Source organism: Canis aureus, chromosome 31, assembly GCF_053574225.1.
Source record: "Canis aureus isolate CA01 chromosome 31, VMU_Caureus_v.1.0, whole genome shotgun sequence".
In the NCBI taxonomy this organism is placed as follows: Eukaryota; Metazoa; Chordata; class Mammalia; order Carnivora; family Canidae; genus Canis; species Canis aureus.
The window spans coordinates 43,973,177-43,999,217 of NC_135641.1; the positions used below are offsets into that span (position 1 = coordinate 43,973,177).

General features: G+C 37.7%; 1 protein-coding gene across 6 annotated transcripts in view; it reads left to right on the forward strand.

Annotated features, from left to right (window-relative positions):
* Window positions 1–26,041, forward strand: part of NAALADL2 (N-acetylated alpha-linked acidic dipeptidase like 2) — a 1,263,364-nt gene that overhangs the window by 939,214 nt on the left and 298,109 nt on the right. For all 6 annotated transcript variants that reach the window (XM_077880384.1, XM_077880385.1, XM_077880381.1 and 3 more), the window contains one exon: window positions 5,198–5,341. In XM_077880384.1, the coding sequence (XP_077736510.1) occupies window positions 5,198–5,341 (144 nt within the window). The remainder of the gene's footprint in view (window positions 1–5,197; window positions 5,342–26,041) is intronic.

Genomic DNA, 26,041 nt, shown 5'->3' on the forward strand with positions numbered 1-26,041 from the left:
CAGCCTCTGGGCTGAGATACTCTTTATCTCACTTAGAATAATGAAGGCCATTCAGTGTCACCTTGGTTGTTCAGGTGTAGTAGATGGGATGACAATACTGGCAGAGTGAAATCATTTATATGTTACATTTCACAGAATGAGTCAGTGATGAAGTCCAACGTGGGACTCTACATCCTGTTTCCTCTTTCTACCACATGCATGTGGCATTGTGTCAGGGATTGGATTATTTATGGCACGGGAGGATATGGATCTTTATCGGGATTGCAACGAGTGTATAAAGTGAAGAGAAAACCAGCTATCTAAATTAAAAAAAAAAAAAAAAAGTTAGTGTCAGTCTTTACTGAGCATAAGCAATGAACACAGGCCACAATGTCCATGCTATAATCTAGAAGTTGGAGTGCTAAAATATAAAAATAAAATAAAAATAAAAGTTGGAGTGCTAAGAGGTAATATCGACATCTTTTCCAGGTGATGCCCTTTCCATCAAGGCACATCAACTACCTGATTTTCTTTTTCTTTCTCTTTCTTTCTTTCTTTCTTTCTTTCTTTCTTTCTTTCTTTCTTTCTTTCTTCCTTTCTTCTTTCTTTCTTTCTTCTTTCTTTTTTTATCTATCTACTTGATTTTCAACACATACCGTATAGCTCATAAGTGTGCTTTAGAATATAAACAGATAAAAATGGTATATGTATTTGGTTTTCTTCAAAGCCTCTTAATATTGTAAGAAACTAAAATTCTCCTCTCAGCCCTTCTTCAATTAATGAGTTAAAAAATAACATTTGTCTATAATTTAATCTCAGTATACTGTAAAGTCCTGCTTTTACTATCTGCTCTTGGATGTGAACTGTTGTCAAACTTCCATTAAGCTGAAGGTGAAAAATTAATGACCCACTTCAGATATTTCAAAACTAATGCAAGTCTATTAGTCATGCAGCAAAAAATAAAATAAAATAAATCAAAGATTTAAGTATGTTCAATTAGAGTTTAGGGTTGACTCATATTTAACTTTTAAATATATTATTTCATATGCTGGATAGAGCATTATAGAGAAAAAGGGAATGCAGTTATTGATTTTTTTCATTAACAGATAAATACACCTCAGATTATCTTGTTTGTAGAGATAGCCTTTTTTTTTTTTTTTTTTTTTTTTACACACAAAAGGTAATTTTACAGCAAGGCTGACTAGTTAATTGTTGGCGATAGATGGGTTTTGAAAGTTGATGTAATATGTCTGTTGTGGGAGAGTAGTGACCTGGAGAGAAAAGCACAAATGTATAGCAAGCATAGGAGTAATAAAATTATAATTTATTCCTCAGTTGTACCCTTGTTCCATCTTCAGGGCATTCAGAAAACCTGTGGGACAGTGGCATCGAAACTATTTTTCAAAGAATTGCTGATCCTGTTGTGTTCCTGGCCTTGTGCTAGGCGTTGTGTGTCTTGCAATGATGAAGACTTGGTGTTTGTCTTCAAGGAACTTAGAGTTTAAAGAGGAAAAACACAGTGATTAAAGTGATAAGTATGAAATGTAATGACAATGTTAATTAGAAATGAAAAAACTACCAAAAAAAAGTGCAGAAATATCAGATAGAGAACTGAGGGCAACAGAGAAAGCGTCTTACAGAAAGTGACTTCTGAGTTGGGTTTTATTTTTTATTTATTTTATTTTATTTTAATTAATTAATTAATTGATTAATTGATTATTTTCTGAGTTGGGTTTTAAAGGAAGGGTATGGTTTCGACATGTGTGATGCATGAGAAGAGCCAGTGAAGTGGAAGGGGCAGCTTTAGCAACAACAGGGATGAGGCCCATCACAGAATATGTGGTGTTAGCATAATACGTATAGAGACGAATGATGGGAAATCGTGTTCAAAATACAAAGTGTTAGGGATCCCTGGGTGGCGCAGCGGTTTGGCGCCTGCCTTTGGCCCAGGGCGCGATCCTGGAGACCCGGGATCGAATCCCACGTCGGGCTCCCGGTGCATGGAGCCTGCTTCTCCCTCTGCCTGTGTCTCTGCCTCTCTCTCTCTCTCTCACTGTGTGCCTATCATAAATAAATAAAAATTAAAAAAAAATTCAAAATACAAAATGTGAGATTGTGAAGAGCCTTGAATGGCAAACTAAAGAGTTCAGGATTTGATCTGGGGAGAGGTGAGATGATGCAGCCTTCTAAGAAGTTTCATTTGTGTTGATAATGTATCAGCATTTAACATCCATGAGATCAAAATGACTGATTACACACTTCTCATAAATACTGTTTCATTGTCCCACGTAGACCTGGAATCCTGAAAGTGATGGCCGAGGGAGAAAATACAGGTGGGAGTAGGATGGCTCATATCAGGGCTTGCCAGCTGGTGCGCTGAGGGACGCCGTCTACCCCACAATGGCCCCGGGTGCAACCTGGAGCCGCAGAGACTCTGGGCCGGTCACTTGGGGGCTGACAGCAGCTCCCTGGAGGTGTGAGAGTTCCCTTGGGTTTCTCTCAGTGGGTGGAATGGCTGCTAGCCCTTGGTGCCCTGGGAGCCCTGCAGGGCCTGGCTCACGGGCCTACACTGCACAGTCGCACAGGCCCCACTCAGAAGGGCCCACACTTGATTTAATGCTCTGCTCTTACCGTCTTGGAATTCTTCATGCCTTTTGAACAAGAAGTCCCCTGTTGTCGTTTTGCTCTGGGCCCCGCAAAATATGCAGCCGCTATGGTACCATGACCTGAAACTGGCTGGGAAGCGTGAACTACACTGTGGTCGCAATGTACTCCCGTATATCCCTCTGCTCTCTTAGGGCCGCTGAATTATGCAACCAGCGCTGTGCTTACATAACAAAACTGATCCTAAGCGTAAATCTTTATTATTTTTTTCTTCAAAGCCGTGACAGCTATGGCTGCCATAGGCCTAAGCTAAATACCTTTTTTTTTTTTTTTTTTTTTAGCTTTGTGGTTTTCCAGATGATAAATTTAAGGAAACACTCCTGTAACACACTTTCTCATTTATAATCTGCCTCTTGGAGCCTGGATACCAGTGTGGTTGAGCTCTGCACCCCCTGCAGTCTTATCAAATTAAATTCTGAGAAAAACCTTTGGCAATCATTTTCCCTAATAAAAGTTCTGAAAAATAAAGCTTTGTGTTCACAGACATTTTGGCTGCTTAAGAGAATCATTCCGTTGTGTATTTCCTCTCTGAGTCTGTACTAAGCACTGTTTTTGTTTATTCTCTCCTTTCTCTTTACTCTGAGTGCTTGTGGACTTTTCTTTCACCTGTATTACCATAGTTTTCTCTCCTTATTTTTATTTGATTTTTGTTTTTCTCCAAGTTATTGTTGGATGTATTCAAATAATTCTACAAAGGTTAATGTAAAAAGCTCTCATCTTAAAAAAAAAAAAGCACACACACACACAAAACTCATCTTCTCCCCTCCTTCCCTGTTTTTCTTTTCTCTTTCCCCTCTCTCCCAAAGGCAAACACTCAATTTCTTTCAGTGTTTTCAGTTGTTCCCGACATTTTATATTTACCTCTCTGTCTCTCAAAATCATATTTATGAGTTGAATTCATTTTTTTTTCCATATTAATCACTACTACCACTATGGAAGATAAAGATTTATTTTGCTCTCAAAGTCTCCACAGGCCCTTTTAACCCTGACTTGTGCCCTTTTCCCATTATTTTCCAAAAGAGTATCATTTGTGTGTGTGTTAAATAGTCATTATTTATATTATAATGACTACGTAAATATTATTCACACTGTACAATGATTACATTTCTTTCTCGAACAACTTTTTGCTCCCTTTGAAGCTAAAGATTGTCTAATTCTTAGATTCTTATTTTTCTATGTATCTAGATGTTCCTCCCATGCTAACTCTCTGATCTCTACTGCAATATTCTCTCAATCCAGTAGAATGTATCTAGTTTTTCCGTTTCTTTTGTCTTCCTGGAGACCTCTTTCCTTGAACCTCCGGACCCCCTTGCTTCTTATTCTTATAAGCTCTGGTGCATGTGTGCCATTCTAGGATTGTCCTTGGCTGAGGGGGCCTACTTAAGAATGGCAAAGTTGAGTGGATTTGAAGCTGTGTATATGGATGAGTGTTATTCACTGATGGATATTAACATAGAAGGTCTTTGGCGAGTTGTTTTCTTGGTGGACTTCCAGATTTTTAGTATTTTTCTATAGTTGTCATTGACCTGGCCATATTTACTCCAATTGGATTTCCTATTGCCGTACCTGGAAGGAAGGATTCTGGGCACCATAAAACGGTAAAACATTTGAAGAGTCTCTGCAATTATAAGACCATCCTATTTTATTTTATTTTATTTTATTTATTTATTTTATTTTAAAGACTTTATTTATTTATTCATGAGAAGCATGGAGAGGAGAGAGAGAGGCAGAGACCCAGGCAGAGGGAGAAGCAGGCTCCCTGCAGGGAGCCCGACATGGGGCTTGATCCCGGGACTCTAGGATCACACCCTGGGCCGAAGGCGGCGCTAAACTGCTGAGCCACCCGGGCTGCCCAAGACCATCCCATTTTAAATAGGAGACCCCTTCCTCATCACCCCCATCACTGTGTCTGGTGTCTCCTTCCCTGTGCAGCATCCCACTTTTACTCCTCTGAGGCAGTCGGGAAGGAACAGACACTCTTCTGACTGATGGCATGAATGAGGATTTGAGGAGAGATACCTTCATAATCAGAATTTCATCAAATCCTCCTGTTTTCCTCCTCTTTTGCCCATATTTTAATAGGTAGGCGCTGTGGCCGGTTCCTAAGCCGTTCTGGGTTGTGTGGTACAAACTGTATTGCTTCTCAGCTTACCCTCTGCTGCTTAGATTGTGGTCGTCTGGGGTCTGTTACATCAGTTGACACTTACGCGTCTGCTTTCCAGCTTTTAGAATCTTACTGCTGTTATTGCCCCTTCTCTTTTATCAACCCATGTGGGTTTATGCTTTTTTATTCCTTTGTTGTCATTTCAGTGGAGTTCTACGGGAGAATGGAGGTAGGTGCATGTGTCCACTCTGCCATCGTTAACCAGGATACGTAACAGTGTTTGGACTGAAGTATGTCAAGGCCTCTTGTAGAGTAGAACTAGGGAATAAACAAAGGAACTCAAATAAGCACACGGGTCATATTTTAAATACTTATTAACAAAAAACTTCTCTTCAAGTGTTTTTAATTTCGGTTTGCTAACAGGTCTGTTCCCTTGTCTTTTGAATCCAGATGGAAGCTTTAGGCAAAACCGAGCAAACCTCACGTCTCTGCTAGTGCAGCCCGTCTCAGCATCTCTCGTTGCAAAACTGATCTCTTCACCAAACAGCAGAACCAAAACTGGTGTCTGTAGCCCTCTAGAGCTTCCAAATAATGGTAAAGTATTTCATGTCTTTCTGTGTATTTTGTAGTTTTTGTAAGGACCATGATCATTTTTAATCCCTTAGATTGACATGTTTAGAATTGTTCCTTAAAAAAAAACTATTCCTTTGTGATGAGGTGAGCACTTATTTCTCATCTGTGGCTCTTTAAGAGACGTTTTCAGAACATAATTTTGATAAAGACTGAGAGTTCGTCAAACTGAGAGATCAAAAAAAAAAAAAGGGGGGGGGAGCGTTTTAAACCACAACAAAGGAAAACAGCTTTACAAATAAAGCATTTTGTGCATTCATGAAAATCTGCTTAACATAGCTTCCTCGTTTCAGCTTCAGCAGTCTTGTTGGCTGCCAAGATTCAGTGGATAGCAGTCAGCTATCTGGGGTATGAAGTCTTTTAGTAGAAAGCATTAAAGCCTAATTCCTGCGATTGACTGAAAAATCCCCGTGTCTTTACGCATCATCGCCCGAGAGATGCCTCTTGTACTGCAGGGTGGTTTGTCAGGCCTTGTTGGAACACAACGGATAAAACTGAAGTAGTTAAGCTACCTGTGTGGGGTGCGAGCCACAGGCTGCATCTTATTTCTGCCTCCAGCCTCGGCATTACAGTCCTAAAGCAGAGACTCTCTTTACATATTGTTAAATTCGTATCTAGCGGTTGTAAAATTCAACACCAGGACTGGGGTTTTGTGTCCAGACCTGGAGGTTCAACGACCCATGTTTTATCTCATCTGCTTTTCTCTCAACAAAAGCATTCCTAAAAATGTTTTGAACACACCTAAACACACACACACACACACACACACACCTGAATCCATACAGGCTTGTCCTCTGTTAGAGACACACATGTACTTTTCAAAGTCCTATCGATTGAGTGCCTCCAAAACTGATTATTGATTGAACAACTAGGAAATAGAGAAAACAGTGATGAGTGTAGATCCTCAAAGCAGGAAGGGAGACTTTGAGAAACTTTTTGTTTTGTTTTGTTTTTATCGTCTTTTATTCGGAGCCCTACAAATTGACCATGGGCTCTATTTGTTAAAATATGTAAAGAACATTTCATAATACTTTGGTTCTGAGGAAAACACTGGACTTCTGAAAGACCAAATTTAAGACCAGAGTTAATTAATTGATTGATTCCTCCAATTAATATTCAGAGACCCTGCTGTGGTCCAGCCACTTTCCTGCCCTTCATGAGCCAACAGCATGCATGGGAGCTCCATGGCCTCATGCATCACCGCCTTGCTGGAGGCCGCTACCTGATCTACAGACACCCTTCTAGCTAAGCTTCTAGTGTCTCAGGTTGATCTGAGAATCAAGTTATGCTCTGTGTCTCAGTACTTCTGCATACTGTGAAATATTATATTAGCCATTGTCTTTCTCAGCAAAGAATTATATCGATTTCCTCCACAATATGTTAAATATCTGTATAATAATGGCATAGCTGGGCAAAATGGCAGATTTTGCTGTATCTATCCACAGATATATCTTCATAGTAAGTCACAACATGTATAAAGCTTGGAAGAAAAATTGAAATATACCCTGAAACCTGTTTACAACTCCATTGTTAAAAAAACAAACAAACAAAAAAAAAAAACAAGATACATGCTTTCTAAGGAATTAAGCCACATCAGGTTTCCTTATGGATATAGTAGCTTATTACTGTTTTTAGACAGTAATTAAATTAAGGTACATGTGTAAATTGAGAAGATATTTCATGTTATAATGGGTACTCCTTTCATCATCTTTTTAAATACAGGGTATTATATTTAGATTTCCCAAATAGTGATGGAGCAGTCTGAACCGAGTTATTAAATTTAAACTAGTCTTAAATGTAGAATAATGAGCCAGTTTTGGGTAATAATACTCATGATACAACCAAGATAATTAATTAACTTTTAAGTTTTCTCATAAACACGTAAGTATAGCATTTGCTCATTATGATACGTATAGGGATGGTACATGAAAAGGATGCAGAATGAAGTGCTATATTTTGGGGCAATAAGAGCAATGCTTACAGTTTATGGAATAAAAAATTAATTACAAACATATTATAATTATATTTTACTGTTGAATTTTCTTAGTCTTGAACCTTAGTGTAGGAAAATCTTCACCGAGAAGTTAGCCAAGAGCACATTAAAAATATGTGTTCAGATCAACTAATCATCTTACCCGTTTAATCCTTTGTATACACCAAATCCAAATTGTCAGATAAGAGTATAGCAGAATTGACCTATCATCTTTGCTTTCTTAGCATCCATTTGCCCCAACCCCTCTTTGAATCGTTGCCAACATTTCCCAGCAAGATAGTGTGGATAGGTTTGGCCACATCCCAAGCTCTAGAAATAGATCCTCATTAGCTCAAGCCTATTGGTACATTACACCAACCATATTATGATGGTTGGTTCAAGGATGATCTTAGCCAAACAGCGCCAGGACTCAATTTCTGGAATTTATTTGTAGCAATGACTCACTTTAACACTATAGCTGAACAAAAAAACCTGTAACCTCAGGATCTCTTGGTAACCCTGTCGGGACCTTAAGAGTATAGCCTACCTGAAAATGGAACCAACACAAAGAAAGTACAGATGAATAATGGGAGGAGAAACAGAGAGAGAGAGAGACAGAGAGAGACAGAGAGAGAGAGAGAAAACCTTCTCCACATCAAGTGAGCCCTAAAGCTTTGTCTGTAGCCAAACCTACTGAACTGGCCATATATGAGTCAACACACCCTACCTTCATATTTGTTAGTCAATCTATGTTGGATTTTTAGTTTCTTGCAACAGAAAGCTACCTAACTGAAACAGACCATAAAACTTAAACTAAATGAAGGCATTAGATATCAGCATTCATAAAATACGTGAGATACGTTGAGTAAAAGGAACTGGAGAGCAGAATATTTATATGAAAATTCCTGGGAGAACTAAAAATTGTGTGAGGAATAGAAAAAGAAGCAGGAAAAAAAGGTCTTGCATATATATGTATACATGCATATATTGATATATAACATATAGATAATTGCATATTGGCTATATTTTATTTTCCACAGTCTTCTCTTCTATTTATCTATTTCCAATTTCCAATCTCTATTATGTTATCAAACTTAGTCTCTGAGAATCAACCAAAACATGGAAATTTGAATTTTCAATTATCAGTCAGAGTTTATGGTTAAAAACGATGAATATAGTGGGAAACGGAGAGAAGGAAGTTTAAGATCCATTAACTTAAGACAAAAAATTTAAATTAATCAACTTAAAATAATGAAGGTAGGGTGTGTTGACTCATATATGGCCAGTTCAAACATATGAATGTTTGATGGATCACTTTTGATGAATAGAAAATGACTATTTCTGTGTTGCATAAAAATTAATGTCATCACATAAGTAAACTTGGATCATCTCTTCAAATGGATATATATATTATATTAATATATATTAATATATATGGAATATATATAAAATTGTGAACAGGATATATATTTCCTATATATAAAATATATTTCCATGTTCACAATTTTACATGTTCTTTGATGAAAATCACTTTAATTAGAATAATATAGTGACACTGTCAGTTATAATTTTTACATATTTCAAATGTCTTTTGAAGGTTTGTACTTCTAATTTGTTAACAGCCTCTTAAAAGTGTTCATTATTACCATCCCAAGCAGAGATTTAAAAAGACGTATTGAGCGTACTGTCCAAAAATTTAGGTTATACTAAAATTTTTTGGCAAGTGGCAAATTTTAGCTTTTCATGAAATATTTGTTAACGAGAAATGTTAGGACAGTTGAATTCAGCATTATTTTTTTGTTACAAATGAAACTAACCAACCTGTTCAGAATAGCCTGTGAGAAGATCCCGGGGTCCATTATGTTAGTCTGGTGGTTAAAGAGTGTCTTGGTAGATACGTCAGGAAGATAATGGAGTGATATGGAAATGATATGATATGGCCCTTATTGGCCCTGTAAAAGGGGGTTCCTCAGTAGGCCTAAAATATGTATAAGAGAATTACAAACTTGTTGTAGGGAAAGGTAGGCCTTAATGACTTCCAGCGCCAAATCTGAGAAATATATCCAGAACATGCAAACATTTTAATTTGCGTAGACAACTTCTATATGGCACACAGAGATACAGTGGCCACTTTTTATTCCCAAAATTTAGTGAGCTAGAATACGTTTACACTCAAGGGTCATGACGGATGTTAGGAGGCACTAAACTGCAACGGTGACACCCCAGTGCTATGGCTCTTCCAGCAGTCGGTTGCGCAGTGAACCGAGGAGTCTGAGCTGGAGGCTGATAAGAGAGGAATCCGTAGAACTGAAGATCAGCCTTCGTGAGCTGCCAGTCTGAAGTCCCCGGACAAAAGGGGAAAAAAAGCTTCAGAAATGACTTTGAAGGACGACTCATCAAGGGTCTTAAGCAGAGTGAACATAGGTGGGAAACCTATTGTCCAAAGTCCATAGACAGTACAGTCAGTCCTCTGTGTCCTGGGGAGTGCAGGTGGGGTTTACCAAGGGTGACACAGATCTGTCTTCGCCCAGAGCGTCTCACGTTGCCAGCCTTCTGTCTTGACAGTTGTGATTTTCAGGGACGATTCAACTTAGAATCAATCTGGGGTTGTGTTTGTTTGTTAAAAGACCTATAGACAACCTGGGGTGGACACTCTGAGGTAGAATTACTTTTAACAAGTGTTTTCCAATCTCCAATGTTCCTCAGCAATTTTTTTATACTTTCTGATATCCTCTTCACATCGCTTCTCAAGTACCTGTCACTTCTTTCCAATTACAGACGCTTCGGCTAAACTTTGTGGTTTATGTATGTGATTTACTCCGGGAGAGCGTGCCCTGTCTACAGTTTGATGATCCTTTTTGTGGCAATGGACTGATGATCCCTCAGTGCCTTTGTGGTTCCATATCCAATATTTCTCCCTATCACTCTATTTAGTATTTAGTATTTTCCAAACATGTCTTCAGGGCTGTGTCTCTAAGTTTGTAAAGCCTCAGTATCCTTTAAAGCTCCAGGCAAATGCCATGCTCTTCGAGTTGGAAGTAGCACCTCCTGACTCTCTCCACCATGCTCCAGGCACTTGGATGCTGGAAGAAGAATAGCAGATCCTTCCAAGCTGCAGTTTTCATTAGAATGTGTTGGTTTTGCTCTACTTCTCTATGGTTCTTCGATGTCTCCCTTATTGCCCAGTGTCCTAGGAGTATGTGAGGGTGTGTGCACCGTGTAGTGTCAGCTGTAGAGCTCTATACACGTCCATTGAAGCTGGGAACCCTAACATGGCATTCAGATATTCTTATTATTAGTGTTAAAGTCTCCTTCTTTTGTACACATTTGTCTATTTTATCTTGTAGTTCTGTCCATTTTTGATTCATACATTTTAAGGTCATTTCTTGGATGTTTTATTATTTATTTATTTATTTATTTATTTATTTATTTAAGATTTTATTTATTTATTCATGAGAGACACACAGGGAGAGAGGCAGAGACACAGGCAGAGGGAGAAGCAGGTCCCTGAGGGGAGCCCGATGTGGGACTCGATCCTGGGACCCCCAGATCATGACCTGAGCCGAAGGCGGACACTCAACCACTGAGCCACCCAGGGGTCCCTTCTTAGATAAATCCAAATACATCATATCTTCCTGGTTAGTTGAAACATTCATCATATGGAGTGATCTCTTTTGTATTTATAATGGTTGTCTTAGATTTGATTGGGTTTGGCACGCCTGGGTGGTGGCTCAGTTGGTTAAGTGTCTGCCTGTGGCTCAGGCTATGATCCTGGGTCCTGGGATCCAGCCCGGTGTTGGGCTCCCTGCCGAGCAGAGAGTCTGCTTCCCCGTCTCCCTCTACCTTCCCCACCCCTGCTTGTGCTCTCTCTCATGTAAATAATAACTTAAAAAAAATAATTTGGCTTGATATTAATTTAGACTCACTAGCTTGTTATTGTGTTAGTTTCTTTATGGTATATCTTTTTATTTTTTAGCATCCAACTTTCTATATATTTCTCTTTTAGCATCTCTTCTTAATAACAACTACTTTGTATTTTTTTTAAAAAAAGTAAATTCTACTTAGCTCACAATCCTGAGATCAAGAGTCACATGCTTTACCAACTGAGCCTGTTAGACGCCCTACAACTAATTTGTATTTTAAATACGATCTGATTATCTCTTAGCAGAAAGCTCTAGTCCATTACATTTAATGTGATTATTAATGTATTTATACTTACTTATATATTCTTTTCATCTTAATTTGGATTTCTTCTTTGTACCACATATTATGTTTTCCTTTTATTTCTCTCTTTATATTAAGATTATTTTTGTCATTATATTTTTCCCTTTATTATTTTAGAAGCTATATATAGTTCTTTGTATTCTTTTAGAGTTACCCAGAATTATAGCTTTTTCAAGATTGCTTTTCTTGCTTCGTTCCATGCCAGGTAACTTTCATCACCATCTCTTGGATAGGAGAGGGGAGTGCAGTCATTTAGAACTCTACTTTGTAAGGAACAATCTCTTTTTGGAACTACCTTCTCTCCAACGTGGGCAGGCCCAGGGCTTTTTCTTCTAAACTTTGCATCTCATAAGGCCATCAAGATTAAGAGATTTTCCAGCTTCAGTAAATTCCCTCAAGTTGAAAACAGCTTTATTGTTTTGCTTATCTGTGTTCCTGTCACAACTTAAGTTTTGACCTAGTAATTCTTTACCTTCTAGTTCTTAGATGCTGTTAACAAGATTCGTTTTGTGTTTTATTCAGCATTGTAAAGCACTTTCAGTGGGAAAGTTGGCCTGAATATCCTAGTCTGTCCTAATACTATAAAAGAAATTCTTCTCCTCCTCAGCATCTATTTTTTTCCTGGCAACACATATAGATGACTCAGTAAATATACCTAAGTCAGTCAACATATAAATCAGGTTACCGTCAGGAAATCGATGACACCCACACCAAAAATGGCAATCCGTGGGAGTTTGGCCAAGGGCCTATGCGTAATTGTAAATAGGTAAAGGGGAATAGAAAAGGGATGGTGAGAGGCATCTGGTGAGTTCAACTGGTTAAGCAGCAGATTCTTGATTTTTGGCTCAGGTGATGATCTCAGGGTTCTTACATCAAGTCCCGTTGGGCTTCACACTCAGTACGGAGTCTGCTTGTGATGCTCTCTCTCTCTTGCTTTCTCTACCCATCCCCTGCTCACTCGCTCTCTCTCTCTCTCTCTCACTCTAAAATAAATAAATCTTAAAAGAAAGAAAAAGGGATGGTGAACCACCCTGAGGCTAGTAATTGTTACTACCTGTAAACCTAAAAGCCCAAGAAGGGAGAGTAGTTTCGGAAACTAACAAGTCCTCAGGGGGTAGGAGAGGGCAGTGTGACAGGAGCCCTGGCTTTCAGTCAAGGAGTGCAGTCATTACCAGCAAGTGACCGGCAGGGAGGGTAATAGAATGCACGTACTCTAATCTTTCTCTTATTCAACCTGCTGATCACGTATCGATGTCTTCTTCTGGCTAAAATCAACCTAAAGCCAAGAACAGAAGAGCCCGGTAGATGTTCTCCGTAGAGGTAGAGGCCAGCTCCTTGGGACACAGAGCTAGGTGAAGGGTGAAAATAGATCTGGATGGAAATGTGGGAAATATGCAGTACTAGGCTAGTGTTGCAGATGAGGAGTCTACTGACAAATCTGATAATTTGTGATTTGTGGAGTGGTTTGGTAGAAAGATGTAGAAACTCTGTTGATCAGTTTTCACTCTTAGAAGGGATATAAAAAAGGTAAGTTATTTTTTCCTGAGTTTCATATTCTTTAAAACATCTTCCTACTTAGGTAATTTTGCTAATTGAAAATAATAATATTAAACTTTATTTTTTTTTCCAAAATGCATGCAGGTTCATAAGAATACACACATACGTGTGTGTGTGTGTGTGTGTGTGTGTGTGTAGACTCAGGGATAGCTACTAATGTGAAAAGGACCAAGCCGACAGTTTTCATTCAGTATTTGTATGCTGGTCTCACTTTTTCAGAATGAAAACTTTGCAGCACTGAAACAGATTTGGCGATTTTACTTTTCTCTTTAATTTCTATCATTACAAATCAGCTAATGTTTGCTAAGAGTTAGAAAAGAGAGATGAGTAAAAACAGAGAAGCAAATCCACACATTCTGTATTAGTCATGTTGGGCTTCCATTACAAGATACCACAGACCTGGTAGCTTAAACAACAGACATTTATTTTTCTCACACTTCTGAAGGCTGGGAACTCCAAGCTCACGGTGCCAGAAAATTTGCTTTCTGGTGAGAGCTCTCTTGCTGGCTTGCAGACGGCTGCCTTCTCTGTGTCCTCACATGGACTTTTCTCTGCGCACACAGAAGCAGAGGGAGAACCCTGTGGTGTTTCTCTCTCTTTTTTATAAGGACTCTAGTCCTATCAGATGAAATTCCCACCCTTGAGACCTCATTTAACCTGAATTATCTCCTGAAAGGCCGTATCTCCAAATGCAGCTATGGTGGGGGCCAGGGCTTCAACATGTGATTTTGAAGACAAACAGCTCAGTCCAGAACATATTCCTCCCACCCAGTAATTACCAGTATCAAAACCTAGTTTAAATCCTTCTGGATTTATATATACACATTTGGAGGTTTTGTGTTGTTTTGTTTTGTTTTGTTTTGTTTGTTTTAACCAAAAGGAGATCATACTATACATATTATTTTGAAATATGTCTATCTAATTAAATATATCCACTTTTTCATGACAGTAAACTTTACCTTATTTGATGCACAAACTATGCTGTTTTACCAGGCATCCCAATTTTTTACAGTGGGTTTATCCAAACCAAGCCAGGCCTATAAATTGCATCCCTTCTAAGCTAGCATCCCTTCTAATCTAATCTAATCTAATCTAATCTAATCTAATCTAATCTAATCGTCTAATCTAACCTCTTTTTCTTCTCTTAACACTGGGAACTTTGGAACAAGTCTGTTGTCCTGAATGTGCCCTACATTCTAGATTTGTGGAATGCTTCCTCGTGATTTTATTTAACTCGTTCCTCTGTCCCTTTTATTTTTAATAAACTTGAAATTCTTAAGGCTTCTGTTATAAAAGTCATTATTGTAATTAGTGGATAAAATGGTTGAAGAACCTTTTCTTTGGTAGTTGGTGTTATTGTCAGTATCCAGGATATGGTAAGGCGTATCACATCAGGTGAGGGGGGCCCTGGTGGATCTAGTCAGGTCTTAGGACTAGAATTTGTGCAGACTCTTATGTAGAACTCTTTTTTTTTCTTCATGCATGCACAAATGGGGGAAAAGGCAGAGAGAGAGGGAAAAGCAGACTCCCTGCTGCGCTCATAGCCTGACACAGGGCTCAACCACACAACCCTGAGGTCATGACTCGAGCCAAGGTCAGACGCTAAACCTACTGAGCCACCCAGGTGCCCCTTCTGTAGAATTCTTGTGTAAGGTGATGTTCCCTGCAGGATAGACTGAAATGGAGCTCCTGAAAAAATTACAATATGGCAAGAAAAACAGCATCTGGGGCAGGGATATCAGTTTGCATCTGTTGGTGTGGGCATTCCAGTCATTTGCTGCCAGTGCATTCTGATTGGTTAGCATGTGTGCCATGTCAGTTGACCAATAATTCCCATAAGACCCTTGATCTAGTATAAGATATCAACCAATGGTATATTGATTCAGAAAAACATTTGGCAATGGAGAGATCTCACGTGGAGAAATGGAGCACTGAGAAACCTAGACAAGCTGTGATGACATAGAATCCAGAAGCAGTTTATACTCAGATATTTAGAGAAGCAGTTGGCATTTAGGAGAGATGCTAGCGGTTTATGAAGTCCCAGCCACCAAAAGTGTGATTCTAGATTTCAGGGAAATTGAAAAACAAAGAAAACAAATCACAGCCCCCATCCTAGAAGTTCTTTTCTAGAGTCAGGCAGCTAAAAAGAGAGTCAGGTGCACAGAATGAGGCAAATAATTAAAATTAGGAATCCTAGCAAGAACTATGTTGAAGAAACCAACGACAGCTTATTTAGTGGAATTAGGATTCAGAGTTCGTTGCAACTTTTAGTCCTCAAATCTCTCCAAATGGGGATGGGACTTTTCCTAGATGCTGAGTCCCGCTTACTCACAGTGCAGGTGGAGATGAGGCTTTGTTAGCTGAGTGAAGGAGACCAGGATTGTTTTTTAAGATTTTATTTATTTATTCACAAGAGACAGAGAGAGAGAGAGAGAGAGAGAGAGAGAGAGAAAGAGAGAAGCAGGCTCCATGCAGGGAGCCTGACGTGGGACTCGACCCCGGGTCTCCAGGATCACACCCTGGGCTGAAGGCAGGCCCTAAACCCCTGGGCCACCCGGGCTGCCCAGGAGACCAGGATTAATCGAGTCTTCACAATAGCAATGGAATATGAGGCAGAATTGCCCCTGGAAAAGAATTTCTGTAGTAGGATATTTTTCTCTGCACGTGATGAAATTCAGGACTAGAGAGAGGGCAACTACTTTTAGGTCTCCTCACCCTATTTGAATACAAATGTTCTCTGAGTGGAACGCATTTTTGTCATCTTGAAATCTTTTGAACTTCACACATTAAATTTAAAGCTGCCATCAAACTTTGAAGCATGAAAGACAGAAAGCATTTGGCAAATGTGAGCTGGAAATGTTATCTTAAAGTAGCAATACACACACGCACACACACGCACCGACTTTTTAAATAATAAGTGACATCTAAATGTTATCCAGGATTTTCTCATTCTAAATGTTGTTGTTGTTTTTTTTAATTTTGAAATAAATGTGAACTTCCAGCAAAGTTTCAAGACTAGCACAAATAATTTTTTTTTCTCAACTACCTGAGAGCAAACTACCACCAAGATGACCCATCACATCCGAATTCCCCCAAAAGCGGTGACATTGTCCCTGCAGACCACACAACCATCACGATCATGAATGAAACGTGCATACGTGGCTGTCGGGTACTCACCCCGGAGGCCCCGTGCAAATCTTAGTTGTGTCAGTAATGACCTAAGTAGCAACGGGATCTAGAGTCCTGTGTTGGGAGTTACCAAGTGGCCTGTTTCCTTAAATCCGGAATAGTCTCAGTCTCTGTTTGACTTTCATGGCTTTATCAATTTTGAAGCTTACATGCCAGCTACCTGTAGAATGTTCCCCAGTGTGGGTTTAGCTCATGTTTTCCCATAAATAATTTCAGCTGCTGCATCTTTGGCAGCAACATTACAGAGTGAGACTGTCCCTCCCCCCCCCGGCCCCATTGCTGATATCAATTTGTCCCATTACTGGGAATGCTAACTTTGATCATTTAATTCATCAAGAATCTGTGAGGGCTCCTCGTTGAAGTTATTATTTTTAAATTTCTTTCTTTATACAATTAATAATTATTTGAAATCATACAGAGCTCCTGTCCCCACCCCCTCCTATGCCCACCCACTAGTTTTAACAATTATTTATGCTTTGGGGCCAATTAGTCCTTACCAAGCTGAGCCAAAAGTGACCTTCGAAGTTCATCATCCCTCTGCTTTTACGGGTTGACATTCTGCTCTAAAGAAGAGCTTTCTTTTTCCTGTTTGTTTGGGTTTTTATTTATACATGTAGTATCAATTTATAATATGGTTAGGATTTATATCCCCGCTTCATTCAATGGGTTATAGGCTGGTACTACTTTTATTGTGATACTCAAGTTGTCCCGGGTCAGCCCGAAATAGCACCTTCAACCTAGGTCCTGTCTGTGGCATATTCTCATGATTTGCAAATCTCCTTCATTTTTGATACAACAGAAATCTGATATATCAAATCATTTTGTACTCCCCAGCCCCAACCATGTTACCAGCCGTTTCTCTAAAAAAGTCCTATCTTTCAAGTAGAGAATGATATCTGGAAAACAAGATGTGGATCCTAGATGAGCTCATGGCCATTGGAGTGTTACTTCCTTCAGTACTTAGTAAACAAAACTGGGGAGAATATATTTAATTTAAATATAATATATTTAATTTAATTTAATTTAATATATTTAATATATTTAATTTAAATCTGTATAGATATACATGTATGTACATTCAAATTATATCTTTATTTAGTTTTATATCTATGTATATCTATTGAGACACCGAAAGGACCTACGAATACCTGCTGTTTTTCTCTTCCCATGTTTCTAGTCTCTTCACTAACAATGAGAGATCCTGTGCGGGTCATGCCCTTGAATATGAGCTGGGTCATTACTTCCCTTGCGTGTACTCCACTGATGTCATTACTCCTTCCTCCGTAAGAAAGCCTTTCTCACTCCGTTGTGGGTCCGACAGAAAAGCCGGGCTCAGCCCCACATGGACTGTCTGGCCTGCACTAATCGCCCTGCCTGTCCCCCATCCGTGGGGCGCTTACCTTCCTGACCCCTTCAGCTCCCAAGGCAATGTGCTGTTCAGCCCTGAAATGGAGATGCCATTCTTAGTCCTCATCCTTGACTTCTCTCATTGCTCTGTTCCCCCTGACAGTTGCTTCGCTCCCAATTTTCAGGCTTAGACACACACAGACACAGACACAGACACACACACACACACACACACACTGTGCTCCACATGCCTCAGCCCCGGCACCCTGGGATGCAGCACCACAACCCACTGGGATGCTCGCCTTCCTTCACATGACCCCTCGCTCGCTGTGCATCATATCCTACTGCTGCTGCCGGATGTGCTATCCTGGCCAACCTCACCTAAGAGTTTGTAGGACTGACGTATTCAGAAACAGGAAGGAAGTGAAGATTTTTGTACATATCATTGAGAATATGTCTTTGGATTCTGTTATTTTTTTTTCACTTATTACTCTGTGGCTCTATCCCTGCTGTCCCCTGTCTACTCCATTGCTTCTAGGTGCTCTACGGTTTTGCAAAAAAGTAGCTTTACTACATTTGATAGATCCATTACTCCAGGGCTGGACAACTTCATTGCCCTCCCTTTTTTGTTACCAAACAATCTAGGTTCAAAATTTCTCTGGCTCTTTAAAAAATTTCTTTAATTTTATGGCCTTTTGGTGTCATGTTGTTTTTGAGAAGCTTGTTATCAACCTGATTCTTCTTCTTCTTCTTCTTCTTCTTTTTTTTTTTTTTTTTGTAAGTGATCTGGTTTCCACTCTGAGAACCTTTAGACTTTTTCTCTATATCCTACATGCTTTTAAACTTCATTATAAAATATATAGATGTGGGACGCTTGGGGGGCTCAGCCATGGAGCATCTGCCTTCAGCCCAGGGCATGTCCCCGGGGTCCCGGAATCGAGTCCTGCATCAGGCTCCTGGCATGGGGCCTGCTTCTACCTCTGCCTGTGTCTCTGCCACTCTCTCTCTCTCTCTCTCTATTTCTCTCTCTCTCTGTGACTCTCATGAGTAAATAAATAAAATGTTTTAAAACAAAAACGAAACAAAAATATATAGATGTTTTGCCCTATTTTGGAATAATATTATTTCTTTAAATATTTCTTCTCCTCCATTTATTTTTCTTCTTCTTCTTCCTCTGGCATCCTTTTTAGAACTCCTATTTCTACCCACCATGATTTTTAATTGTACTTTCCTGTTTTCTCTCTTTACCCTTTTCTGTGGTTCCTGGAAACAATCCTCAACCTGATATAGCTCTTAAATTCAATTTTCAGTTATATTCTTACTTACCATTTCTATCTACTCATCCTATCTATTGTCATATATCTTTTAATCAGTTTATTTCCTTACCTATTATTTCTTCTTTTGAAAGTGTTTTCTGGTTGTTTCTTATCGCTAATGCATCCCCTTCTGTTGTCGTGTTTAATTATAATGCTTATTAAACTCACGTGTTGTGTGTTTCAGTGTTTACTTTGGGTAATATATATGTTCATTTTGTTTCTGTTGTGTGGTTGTGTGCTGCACAACCAGGTGTCTAAGTATTCTGGTCTGAGGGTTTATGTTGCTCTAGAGGTATTAGCTACCCTCTTATGACTTCTAGGAGCGCAGAGCTGGAGTCGATTATATATCTTGGGTATATCTATGTATACCTAATTTATATCTTTCTGGGTTTGCATAATGGTAGTCATCGTTTCCCCAATAATAAAACATCCTAAACCTCTCTCCTTTTCTGCCAGGTCCCCAGACAACCTCAGTTTTCAGGGATTTGGTATCATAAGGTGGAGCAATAGAAGATGGTCTCCTTAGATTTTAATTCCCATCACGCCTGAAAATTGGAGGAGAAGAATAAATGTCCAAGGGTTCAGGCTTGTTCAAACCTCTTTACAACAAGATTTCACCCCAGGAGATCCTGGGAGGCCTTCCTAACCCAGTCTTTGTTTCATTTATTACTCTTTCCTTTTTAATATTTTGTCTGTAAACACATTTTTACCTAAGTTCAGTCATTATCTATATCTTTTGGTATTCTACTTTTTTTATTGGAGTTTGATTTGCCAACATATAGCATAACACCCAGTGCTCATATGCTTACATTTTAACAGGCACACAAATTACCACAATTTTCTAAGTCATTTCCCTATTTGAGATATCTATGCCATTTTCTGTAATTGCAGTTAGACATTATACTGGGAAGAATTCAGTTATTCTTGTAGAATAAATTCCAAAGTATAGGATTGCTATTGTTATTGCTATGAAGAGTAACATTGCCTTACCAGTGGACTGTTTAAATTAGCGATGCCAACAGCAATAGATGTGTCATGGGAGTTTATCCAAAGTTTTGGTGGCTCTCTCATGTTATAAGTGAAAGTGTGATCATGGTGCTGCTTCTCATAAAGGGAAACACGATATTTGTTTTCAGATATGGGCATGGAATAATATGAAACAATATGTATTTTTATAAGCACTTTTTTTAAAAGATTTTATTTATTTATTCATGAGAGACACAGAGAGAGAAAGAGAGAGAGAGACAGAGAGAGAGAGACAGAGAGAGAGAGACAGGCAGAGGGAGAAGCAGCCTCCATGCAGGGAGCCCGATATGGGACTAGATCCCAGAACCCTGAGATCATGCCCTGGGCCAAAAGCAGATGCTCAACCGCTGAGCCACACAGGCATCCTGAAACAATATGTATGAATATCAAGATCAAGTATGGGGATGCAAATAAATAGAGGAAAAGGTGACTTTTGTTATATTATATATTATTATTTTGGTCTTGTCTTTGTGCAATGATACATAAAAAGGTCCTTCTCCCAGTTGGGAAGATCCAATGAAAATATAGCATCCCCCTCAGAGCAAAAGATTGTCTTCATGTTTTCAGATCTCCATGTATCTTCTAGATAGAAATCTTAGACTTTAGTATGGAAAGAGGGCAGGACAAAATATTTGAAGTGTTCCATACAAATTTTAATGACTCAATGAAATAGAAGAAAAAACATTTTAAAAAGCAGCTATTAAAGGGCACCTGGTTGGCTCAGTGATTGAGTATCTGCCTTTGGCTCAGGTTGTGATCCTGGAGACCCGGGATCAAGTCCCACATGGGCTCCCTGCATGGAGCCTGGTTCTCCCTCTGCCTGTGTCTCTGCTTCTCTCTGTGTCTCTCAGGAATAAATAAATAAATATATTTTAAATAAATAAATAAATAAATAAATAAATAAATAAATAAATATAATTTAGGAATAAATACATTATATATATTTTAATATATATGTATTTATATATATGTATTTATATATTTAAAAGCTGCTATCAAAAAAGAAAGTCAAATATCCAGGGGCAAAAATGAAGATTGAACAAAAAATCAGAGAAATAAGCAAAATAGTTTACCCTGTGATTGCCTGGTATTGGAAAATTATGGATTCTGGTAAATTAGAGTAGGAATATAGTAATACATGAGGACAGAAGGCATAGTTATATGTCTATAGGGAGCAGGGAGTTGTAAGTAGCATAGATGCAGGTAGTAGGAAGACTAGAAAGGACCCACCCACCAGTACAGGGATTCTTTCTTCTATCTGAACTCTGGATGGAAATAAAAAAAAAATTCTTATTTAGAAATCAAAAACCCTAGCTCAGAATTTACACTACTATTGTAGTACAGAAACTGTAAGCCAAGAAATATGCATAAAAATTGTCCCTGAGCCAGAGATGCTCCTGGGATGCCTGGCAAAAGTAAATGCATTGCTGGGAAAATATATATCAGAGAAATGCTAAAGAAAAGAAAGATGGAATGATTTTATTAATATCAGAGGGGAGGAAGGGAGGAAGACTGTAGGGAAAAAAAAGGAGATAAAGAAGATGTAAGAAATAATTGCTCTACGCATTCTATATAGAAGTCAGAAAGATATAGGAATTCCAAACTTGAATACAAGAAACAAATAGTCTAAAAATAAGCACAGGAAAGGTTGCTAGTATTGCCAGGACAATTGATAAAGACAAATCATTTGGGGAACTTTAACATGCCTCAGTAATTAACAGAGAAATTATAGAGAACAATGAATACAGTTACAGCCCCACAGTTTTCCAACCTTGATCTACAGGGCTTATATATGAAATGCTGCCCTCATATAACAGGGATTGCATGTTTTTGTATGGGACATTTTATTAAAATGTATATAATCTATTTATCAGATGTAATGGCCTATAGAGGTCACAAAACAAATCTCACATAATATCAAAGAATCACTAAGCTTACAGACCCTGCTTTCTGTCTGTAATTAAGTTAGATGTCAATAGTAGCACACACCTTCTATTTGAATACTTTAAAATTATTTGAACTAATGCATCATATATATTACAGAAAGAATGATGGGTGGTGCCTGGACGGCTCAGTCAGTTGAGTGACTGACTTGGGTTTGGCTCAGGTCATGATCTCAGGCTCTTGTGGAATCAAGCCCTGCCTCATCAGGGAGTCTGCTTGATTCTCTCTCTTTCTCTCCCTCTCACTCTTTCCCCCGCTCTCTCTTTTTATCTCAAAATAAATAAATGAATGAATCTTTAAAAAAATAACTTGCAAACTAAGAATAGTGTTTGAAAAATAATGAATAATAGTAAAAAAATTTAAAATTTGGAATGTAAGATAAAAAGACCATATGCTGAAATTAATATATTAATTTCAACAGCATACTAAATCTATATAAAAAATCTGTAACCTTAAATGCATCCAAATAAAATTGAACAAAGGTAATGGTAAGCATAGAATATAATATTGAAGTGAAAAAATAATTTATAATGAGGAACTACGAATCCCATTTGAAAATACTAATAACTTAGATACTTCTAGCAAAACTGGTAAAGAAAAAAAAAGACAAGAATGAGTTAATGTTAGAAAAGCGGACAAAAATAGATATACAGAGTGATTTTCTTTTTTTTTTTTCTTTCCTTTTTTTGGAAGCACAAGAATATAGTGAACAACTAAATGCAAATAACTAGAAGCAATAAACATGTTAAATATCTGAATGAATTTATAACCATGAATATTTATTTGAAAATGTTAATTAAATGAAAAAATACATTAAATGAGAATATACTCTGCTTCCTCACCCCACATACAAAATATGAGAACTCAATAGTTTATGTATGAATCCTGGCACTTCTTTGTAAAATGGATAATCCCTGTGCTACCTGTAAACTCTTAGAAAAATCCAGGAAAAGAAGCAAATATCCCTAAACATTTGTGAGGTTGTATAATCCAGATCCCCAAACAAGACAAGGACAAATGATAAGTAAAATTGTCAGCCAATCTCTTATTTATGAAAACATCCTAAAAACATTAGTAGCCAATTACAGAAAGCATATCATGACTAAGTAGAATTTTGTCCAGGAACATATGCATTTTTTAGCACAGTAAAATGAAAAGCCTTCAATTATCTCAAAAGATGATTCAACATCTGTTTATGACAAAATCTCTTTGCAAAGTAGGAACAGAAGTGTTCTTCCTTAATCTGAAAGGGAATTTTCCAGGAACCTATAGCAAATATCACTTGTTTCTTTTTAAAAGTAAGATCCAAGAAACATTCTTTTAAAAATGAAAAGCACAAAGGAAGGACCAGGGAATCCTGCTTTCAATGCTTTTATTCTGTATAACACTAGCAGCCCTAGACAGGATGATAAGAATGATAGTTGAAAGTCATAAAATTTGAAAGAAGTAAACAAAGCTCTCTTTTTCTGGTGAGCCATTTCCTAAATTGAAACTAACAAAAATAAAAACTCTATAGATCAACTATTACAATCTCCAGAGGTTAGCAAGAAGACTCATTGTAAGACCAAGGTGAGAAATTAAATAGTGTGCTTATACACGATAGAAAAAGTTATAAATATTATATATTGTTGTCGTAGTAGGACCATCATAAAAATAAATTAATAATGGTTGTGCAATCCTTTTCTGGAGCAGAATATAAAACTTTGTTAAAAAGACCTGAAAAACAACTGAAATAGAGAGACATACAATGTTTATGGACAGAAGACACTCCTCAAATGAGTTCATTAATTTAACTCATCCCGAATGCAATCCTCAAATGTCTTTAATAAAGTATGTGTGAACAACTGACCATCCCAACACAGAGGTAATATTGAATACCTACTTCACAATGTAGTCTGACTAGATTAAAAACACAAATTTGAAAATTCAGTTTTAAAATACTTGGAAAACATTTTGTGACATTAGAAAATAGTGTTTCTTAAAAAAGTAAAAACAACAAAACATAAAAATCCCACAAGTACTCAAGGAGAATATTGAAATATTATTGTTTTCACCATATTAATATTTAAAATATAATAAGTATCTAGAAAATGTAAACCACAGACTGAAAAGTATATATAATACATATAACTCATAAGAGAATAATAGTCAAAATAAAAGAGCCCCACAAAAATACCCAAAATGATAAACTCAAAGGAATATGTCAAAGAATATGAATGAAAAACCTGGACATAAAATATATAAAATTTATGGACCTCACTAGTAACCAGGGAAATGCAAATTAAAGCAATAAGAAGAGTTTTGTACCCATCATATTGTCAAAAGTAAAAAAAAAAAAAAATATGATAAGCAATTTCTCCATACATTAGTTGAAGATATTAGTCGAAGATACATATATATTAGTGGAATAAACACATTTTATATTAGTGGAAGATACACATATATTATAACCCATTACTTCTAGTTATCTAATTGGAGAAAACAATGGCACATGTGCAAAAAGAAATGCAAAGAAAAAAATCTCTTTGCCACACTGTAATGTTGAAAATGTGGAAATAACCTCCTAGATCTCAGTAACGGAGCTAGAGCATAAGCTGGAATTGACTTTACAACCAAATACTACTTAGCAGTTTAAATGAATGAACCAGATCTCCATTTACATTCATGGAAAGTTAGAAAAACGTAATGCTGAGTGGGGAAAAAAAGGGGGTAAATAATATCTGTCAAATATCAAAGCTTATATAATAATGGAGTATGTTTATTTCTAAATCTGTGCCTATGCTCATGTCTACCTATATCTACCTACTTATCAACCTACCAATCTATCTAAATCTATATAACAAAACCTGAAATGATTAGCATTTACCTTAGGGTTATAACCAAGTCTGCGGGATCGTATTCATTACTGAAAAATGATATGAATGAAGGAAATATAGTAAAATAATATGTGAAAACTAGATGTGGATCATCATAGTATGTTGTATTAGTTTTGATTCTTGTATATACATACGAAGAATATCTCATAATGAAAGAAATAGAGTCTTAGAGGGGGAGAGACTTTATTGTTAGCTAAAAATGTTATTTATATGATTATTATATTTACCTTGGTTTAAGTCCCTGGCCTGCCCCATGTGCCTTATTCAATAAAGATAATAGAACCCATTTCACTTGGTTGTTTCAAGAATCAGTGAGATCCAATGAGACCTCGCGTGTACATGGGAAAATGTCTACTATAATTTGTAAGAAACTATATTAATGCAAGGTAATATTCTAAGCCCTATGTTGCAGGTTTCCAAATCTTGTGAAGTTTTCTCACTTCTAAATGAGGAAAACAAAAGAATCTTATAAAACCAGAGAATATTTTTTCATCCATGTCTAACTCAAAAATAAGCTGGAAAAAATCTATTTTAAAAATAGATTTTTAGAAAACTCTAAAGTAATGAGTCACTTGCCTGAAGTTCACTTATCTGAACTCTTTGGAACAAAAGTAGAGAAGGGAAATAAACGTTAAAAACAAATATACGACGGGTGCCTGGGTGGCTTGGCAGTTAAGCAGCCCACTCTTGATTTTGGCTCCAGGCATGATCTCAGGGGGGTGAGCTCCAGCAGTGCAGGACTCCATGCTCAGTGGGCATGTGCTTGAGATTCACTCCTCCCTCTCCCTGTGCCCCTCACCCCCGCGTTCACCCCCCCCAAATAAACCCTAAAAACAAAACAAAACAAAAAAACAACCATATGAGTCCAACTATATAATGTTCTAGAAAAAGGAAAACTATGGAGAAATTTAAAAGATCAGTGGTTCAATAAGGAGTGAGTAGGGGAAGGATGAAAAGGTAGAGCACAGGAGGTTTGTAGGGCAGTGAAACTCCTCTGCTTGATCCTGTAAGCTTGGATACTTTCCCTTATACGTGGTCAATATCCATAGTACGGGTTACACAAAGGGTGAGCCCTCATGTAAACCGTGGACTTCGGTTAACAATTATGTATTAATGTTGGCTTATCAATGATAATCACTAGATCACCCAAATGATAAACGTTAATAGGAGTGGGGGAGAGAGACTGGATATTTGACAACTTTGTACTTTCCAA